At 36.7% G+C, this 7,908-nt stretch overlaps 1 protein-coding gene across 1 annotated transcript in view; it reads right to left on the bottom strand.

The window, feature by feature from the left end:
- RAB1A (RAB1A, member RAS oncogene family) overlaps window positions 1–7,908 on the bottom strand; it is a 29,013-nt gene that overhangs the window by 1,835 nt on the left and 19,270 nt on the right. The window contains exons 3-5 of the mRNA XM_028093871.2: window positions 6,293–6,388; window positions 1,979–2,074; window positions 195–326 (exon numbers count right to left, since the gene is read on the bottom strand). Of these exons, the coding sequence (XP_027949672.1) occupies window positions 195–326; window positions 1,979–2,074; window positions 6,293–6,388 (324 nt within the window). The remainder of the gene's footprint in view (window positions 1–194; window positions 327–1,978; window positions 2,075–6,292; window positions 6,389–7,908) is intronic.

Raw genomic sequence — 7,908 nt, 5'->3', positions numbered from 1 at the left:
GGCTTAATTAACACTGAAAATGTTTCCCCACTTAGTGCATTTCTATCATCTGAAATGGGGAGTGAGGATGGCCTGAGTTTACTGAATCCAGACAGACACTGCACGGGCTGTAAAGGCTGTACGCTGACCATACCCACACTTCATCCAAACCGAACACCTTCACATTCAGTTTGAAAATCAAACTTGAAACGTACCTTTGCTGTTGTGTAGTCTACTACTTTCTTTGTGGTCAGATCGCATTTGTTCCCTACCAACAACTTGTTGACGTTTTCACTGGCGTAACGGTCTATTTCCTGCAGCCACTGCTTAACATTATTGAAGGACTCCTAAGCAGACAGACATTTTTAAGAATGATCATACAGTTCTGGACAAGACTGCTCTAAATAAGCAAGTAAAAACCAAAGGTCTTTCCTGGCCTAAGAAAAACTAGTGAGGCAACTCTAGCTACAAAATTACTACAGTGCTGGGAAGGAAGTGAAGTGATACAAGACCCTGTGGGTACCTATATGAAAAGAGATTATATTTGAAGGCTTAAGGGAGGGAAATACTTAAAATACAGCTCAAATTAAAGATTTTATTTATTTAAAAGCAAGCACGAGAAAACACAAGCAGGGGAAGCGGGAGGGAGAGGGAGAAGCAGACTCCCCACTGAGCAGGGAGTCCGACTTGGGGTTCAATCCCAGGACCCTGGGACCATGACCTGAGCCGATGGCAGATGCCTAACTGAGCCACCCAGGCACCCCTGGAATATGCAATTTAAACACACCTATAAAAACCTAGTTTTTGAAATCTGATAAAATGTTGGTTCATGAACAAGAGCACCTAAGTGTTATAATACTAGAGATATCAAAAGATACTAAACTACTAAAGATGCTCGTTTTCTTTTCCACAGACATATTTAGGGAAGGAAAATTTTCATACTTCATTATCTCATGGTAATGACCTGAGATTTTTAAAATTAGTTTTTTTTTCTCCTGTTGACATAACTCACCCAATACTTCTAATGGCACGGACTGAAGTCTATGATTCTAATTATCTAATTAGCTATGATTTCCTAGGTGAGGTGAGATTTAACATTTGCCACAGAAAAATAAATTTTAATATTCAGTTTATCTTTCATTCTTTGATAGAAAAAAAGGACCCTGAAATTTTCTTTCTGATCAAAAGAACATTCATGGCCCCTGGACCACCATCATCACACTATCTCTATACCCCCTACATTCTTTCAACATGAGCTAATCTTTAGATGCTCACTGTCCTTTTATTTTTTTTTTAAGATTATTTATTTTAGAGAGAAAGAGCACGCTCAAGTGGGAGGAAGGACAGTGGGAGAGAGGAAACAGAATCCCTGCTGAGCGTGGAGCCCCATTTAGGGCTTGATCCCAGGACCCCAAGATCATGACCTGAGCCTAAGCTGAAACCAAGAGTCGGCAGCTCAACAGACTGAGCCACCCAGGTGCCCCCCCTCATTGTCCTCTTAAAAATCTTCCTCCAGCTCATCCTACTTCTGAACCATATCCTCCATAGGCAGAGACCTCTAATCTCACTAAGAGCTCTAATTAACAAATTCCTGCTAATACTTCACACCAAGAGCACAGTATACACTAAATAATCCACAGATCCCTACGAACTCTTGCCAGAATGATCAAAAAGTTACTTAGTTGATGATAAATATAAGCAGAGTCCCTTGAAAGCATATGTAAAAACTAAATTTCCTATTTACTAAAGGAAAATAATATAAAATTTTGGTTGGCCAATTTATTTGATATTCAAATAATGGAGGGAAGAAAAATATCAATGTACCTTAAAAAGAGGACTGCTTTAAATGTTTTTTAATGTGACATTTAATCTGGGAGTGGACAAAGTATTCTGCCACGTATAATACTGATGCCATATAAGCAAAGTCAAAGAATCTGATATTTATCAAACAGTAACTTCCTACTTTGCCACAGTAGCACAACTCCCTCCTGGAACTTACCTGATCTGTCACATCATACACAACTATGATGCCGTGGGCTCCTCTATAATAACTGGAGGTGATTGTTCGGAATCTTTCTTGGCCTGCTGTGTCCCACTGTTATAAAACAATCAAGAAATCCAAACAATTCCATTAAATAAGAGTTGGGGGAAAGAGCAGGAAGAGGGAAAACAGTTTAAAATTTACATAGTTTTGGAAATTATCGAGATTTGACATGGAAACATTAACCCTCAATGCTCACACTCCTAAATTGCATGGTAACTGCCAAATACCTGAAGATTCAGAAAAGAAGATAGTGCCTATAATTTAGCTTGCTGTAATGCTCCCAATAAGCATTTTGAGTCAGAAACTTTATTATACTTTTCATATTCCCTACAGCCCTTAGCATGGTGCAAGGCATTCAGTATGAATGCAGAGACAGGTTGACTTGATTAGGAAAGCTGCTGGCCTAATACCTCATTAACATTGTGTACTTTCACAAATAAGACAATCACTTGCTAGCACATGCACTGAAAGGACCTAATTCAGATAACTACTAGTCAAGACAGTACTTTAACCATCTCAGTAAGATACTATCTCAATCCTAGGAAAAACAATGTAAAGATGATTCCATATACTTTCATAAAATCATTTTAAGATCCATTTACCTAACCATATAGGCTCAAGCAATGAAAACAAATGCTTATGTTACTACATTAAAATTCTGGGTTTAAAAAATTGTTAAAAACATCAAGAGGCAAACTCAATTGTTAGATTTAAAAAGCCTTGGTTTTAAGGAAAGCAATGAGGATTTTGTTTAAATTACTCCTACCCAATGACTTTTTTTTTTTAAAGATTTTATTTATTTATTTGACAGAGAGATAGCAAGAGCAGGAACACAAGCAGGGGGAGTGGGAGAGGGAGACAAGCCAGGAGCCCAATGTGGGACTCGATCCCAGGACTCTGGGATCATGACCTGAGCCGAAGGCAGATGCTTAGCGACTGAGCTATCCCAAGCGCCCATCCTACTCAATGACTTCTTAAAATATTTGTGTAATTAGAATAGCTACCTACCCCACTAAAAGAGATTGGTAAAAGACTGATGGGGAAATAGCACAATGGTTACCATTAAAAACACAAAAAAATGGACTCGATGCATAAGACAAATGGAGATTAAAAAGCAAGAGCCTTTTTTTAATTAAATATTTTATTTTTAAGCGATCTCCACACCCAATGTGAGGCTCAAACTCATAACCATGAGATCAAGAGTTCACTGACCCAGCCAGCCAGGGACCCCAACAGCCTCTAAAGGGAGGAACTGTAAAGTTTTGGAATATATTGATCCCCACTAACACCTTAAATGGCAAAACTAAAGGTTCAGGAACACTCAGTGAAACCACATCCTTTTTTTTTTTTTTAAAGACCCAGCCCACATAGGGGTGTTAAAAACAAGTTGCAACTGGGGAGAAATCTGAATACAGACTGGATTTTAAGGGAATATTATGGCATTAGTGTCAACTTTGTTAGATGTGAAAATGGTGGTTACACAGTAAAATATAGATGTACACCGAAGTGTTTTTGGAGTAAAATATAATGTCTGTAATTTAGCATTCTCCAGGAAAAAAAAGAATGAAGCAAATAAGGTAAAATGTTAACAACTGTGAATCCAAAAGCAAACAAACAAGTCACCACAACTTCATTACCTTTTCTGTCCAAAGTACTAAGCTTGAGAGGGCAGAAGACTATTTAGATCTACTGTATAAGTGAGGAGCCTCAAAGTCTTTCGGGATATCCGTAGAGAAGCATGGGTTTGGAGTCAAAGCAACCTGACTTCAAAACGTCAAACCTATGTTCCTGGTTATTTAACACTAGGGAGAGTCACCTAACAGTTTTCTCAACTATAGAGCCTAGGTATCACTCACCTTATAGAACTGCTGAAGGGGTTTAAATGAACTAATGTTTGTAAAATGCCTAGCCTGATTACAGAAGGTGCTCCATAAAATATTAGTTCCCTTCTCCACCCACCAACCCCTTTCACAAAGATAGCAAAATTAGACAAGGAAGAAACTGTTTCCAAACAAACGCTAACATAAATAATTGTAGCTGACTAAGCAAAGGCATCCAAAGAGTGAAATCTCTGATGTTCTCCTTGCCGCTCTGAAAACTCCTGTGACTTTTCATCCTAACAGTACTTTCCTCTCTAACTGATCACCCTTTGTATCTAATTCTCACTACTCCTCATAATCACAGGATAACTGATTTTTCCATGTTTGTCTCTCCCACTGAAATGGAATCTCTTCCTAGGGGGCTCTGTTTCCTTCATCTCTATAACCTTGCATCTATCTTTGAATGGATTAATTATGAGAAAAGGGCATGAATCCTGAAGTGCAGGGGAGAAAAAAAATTCAAAGTCCCAATCAAGAGAAAATTTACCCCATGTAGTTCACACTGGCTGGCCTCTATCTCATATTTGATTTTAGGAATCACATTTTAATAAAAGGCACTCCTACAATGTGCAGGAGTGACCAAAATTGTAAAAGGTTCTGGAAACATGCTTCCAGAAAGGAATGACTGACTTCAGAGGTAGAAGGTTTTGATAAGATCAATCTAAAGGGCAGGCTGCCAATAGAAAATGAAATTAATTGCGTTTAGGCGGCTCCGAAAGGCAGAGGAGTAAGAGAAATTAAAGGAAACTGGCTTCAGCTCAATATAAAGACTTAACAATCAGAAGTTATTTATAAATGGAACTAGCTGCTTTGAAAAATGGTGAACTTCCCAGAAGTGTTCAAAAAAAAGGGCACCAGATAGCAAAAGGAAATTCCCACTGAAGATGAAAGAAGACCGAGTGACTGACCTGTTAGATGCCTTCCAGCCACAGGAAAGTAACAATAAATGGGTGTTTCACAAATATACACTAAAATCTTATGAGCTCAGTGATGACACATAATCATTTCACATTACTAATTAGGTTAGACAGTTGCGTACATCTTTTTTTGCAATATTCTTTGTGGTACAGTACCAAGTATAAAGTTGGCACTCTACATACAATGGGAAAAATCAATATGAAAGGTAATCTGTTCACGGGCTGAAAGAAGTAAGCTATCTCTGATAACTATATCCTTGCAAGTCCTAATTTGTAGTATCAAGTATGTTCACTTGTATGGATCCACCGTTCTTTTGTAATGTACCTTCTTTTTTCTTATCAAAGGCAGATGAGAAAACGGGGCAACTAAAAAAACAAAAAACTGTCAAATATCCATTTATTTGGGTATGTCACATCATCAGTAACATTTATATAATGTCCAAAAGTTTACAACAGGCTTTCACATACATTATCATATCCACAGAGAGCTACTGGATTTGGTTCTCACAACTACCTTGTAAGTTAGTAAATCAAGGACCATCATGATCATTTTAGAGATAAGAAATGGAGTCCCAGGAAAAAGGCTGAAGAAAGTTAAACACATGACTCTTTGACTCGTAAATACCAGAGTGAAGATAACATATCCAAGTTTCCTGACTTCAAATCCAGAACTCCTTCTAGCAGTCAATGGTTTTGTTACCTTGTACGAAGAGTCAATACCGAAAGATACCCAGAAATTAATGTTTTTAAAGACCAATATGTCCACACTTGTAGTGCCCAAACCCATATAAAGGTGATACAACTGAACTACTACAATTGCCTGTTTTTAATTCAGGGTTGGGGATGGAAGCAATGCGTAAGGGGGCTAGGATGGCACAGGGACACAAAATACTGAAGAAAGCAAGCTGTGAGTCACTTGGTTCTGCCAGTAACTGTGGGCAAGTCATTGAATATCTTGGCATTAGTTTTCTGAGCTGTAAAACATGTTAAAAAAGCTAAGTTCCTTTCCAATAAAATTGTTTCTACAGAGTTGGTACATACAATCTAATAAATACAAAAGAACTAAACAAAACTTTTCAACTGACCACATATAAAAACCCTCTCCCCTAAGGTTTCTTTTAATGCTCCACAGTATTCAGCACAGTAAAAGACATCAGGAAATGCTCAATCTACTTTCACTATTAAGGTAAACTTCAACTGAGGACCCCCCAGACAAATGATAAAAGCACAAGAAAAAGAACTAGGACCAAGTATGACTTACATGTATTTCTTTACTTTATGAACAGAAAATTCAACGAGGAAGATAATCTTAGAGAAGTCATTTTTAATCTAAATTCTTATTCTACCATTCTATCACAAGTACATGATTCTTAAGATCCTTTCAATTTTAGCATGTTAAAAAGTAACAAATAATACATTTTAAATTTACCAAAATGATTTCCAAAACAAATTCTAGTCTAAAAATGACTTACTATTTGAAGCTTGATTGTTTTCCCATCTAACTCTATAGTTCTTATTTTGAAATCCACACCAATTGTGCTGATGTAGCTTTCTGTATATGTATCATCCTGAAGGGAAAAAAAAGTCAACATATAAAATTAATGTTCAATAGAGGAAATATGAAAATATAATGTCAACTTTTATCTACAAAGTTGATAAAGTTTATAAGCCATAACAGGTTGAGAACAGCTACTTCATCCCACTCCAGTACTCAGTTCATGTTCTGATTACAATACACTTTTTAATAGCAGTTTCTTCTTAGGATTTTCTCAATAGCTCTTCTTTTATTTTACCAAACATCTCTAGGCAAATTCTTTACATACATCATATCAAAAAAAGTTTCATATTTTCAATGATTACAAATGATTTTTCTACTTGCTAATCAGCAAAACTCTTGCTCCCCTGACCCTCCATCCAATGTATTCACCACAAAGGAATGCTCATGTCATTCTCTTCCAGTTTTTTTTAGGAGTCACTTTTACTTCCTAGCTATGACTTTTAAAAATTGTAATATAATACACATACCGTAAAATTTATTTTAAAGTGCACAGCTCAGTAGTTTTTAGTATATTCCTAAGGTTGTACAACTGTCACCATTATTTATTGCAGAACATTGTTATTACCCCGAAAGGAAACTTAGTAGCAGTCACTCTTCATTTCATCTCCTCTTCAACCCCAGAAACCACTACTAATGCAATTTCTGTCCCTATGGCTTTGCATATTCTGGGCATTTCATGTGAATGGATGTGGCCTTTGGCGTCTGGCTTCCTTCACTTAGCATAAAGTTTTCACGGCTCATTCATGTTACAGCATGTACCAGTACTTCATTCCTTTTTATGGCCAAATAATAGTTCATTGTGTGAACAGACCACATTTTGTTATCCATCAGCTGACAGACATTTGGGTTGTTTCCACTTTTTGGCTACTATGAATAATGCTGCTATGAACATCTGTGCACAAGTTTTTGTGTGAACAATGTTTAACCCAATGATAAACTTTTAAAATTACACCTATTTTCCTCAAGTATCTGTTATGATATTCAAAATGGAAACAAAACTTTTTCAAGTGAAAATGTTTGTGAAAAGATATGTGAATGGTGAGATCAGCTATCACCACCTAAACCCAATGAACAATCTTAAGCCAGCACAAGGCAACACCTAGCAAGTACTCTGCCAACAAAGATGGGCCTAAATCTATTAAGAGCAGCCCTATCAAAGAGAACTTTCTTTGATGATGGAAAGGTTCTATAAACTGTGCTAGTCAAAACAGTAACCACTAGTTAGTGAGAATAAGGAACTGAATTTTAAATTTAATTCAAATTTAATTAATTTAAATTTAAAAAGCCACATGGGGCTAGTAGCTACCATAAGAATAGCAGAGTTCTGGGGCTTCCAATTACAGTAACATGAGGGATAAAGGAAAAGTTTAAAGTCACCACAAAGAAGCAAAGTGACAAATCTAAAATGTTGGATAATCTATATGACAACTGCCTAAGTTCTGCAAAAAGTAAAAGACATGAAAAATACGTAAGTAAAAAAGGAGGCTGGAAAAACTCTAGATTAAGAAATTAAGCAGCAAACCACCAAAT

The sequence above is a fragment of the Eumetopias jubatus genome, unplaced genomic scaffold (genome assembly GCF_037043125.1).
Source record: "Eumetopias jubatus isolate StellerSeaLion01/CBP00866 unplaced genomic scaffold, mEumJub1_p1.0 scaffold_9, whole genome shotgun sequence".
Lineage (NCBI taxonomy): Eukaryota > Metazoa > Chordata > Mammalia > Carnivora > Otariidae > Eumetopias > Eumetopias jubatus.
Note: the sequence above shows the minus strand (reverse complement) of the source record. Positions and strands in the feature narration are given on the sequence as shown.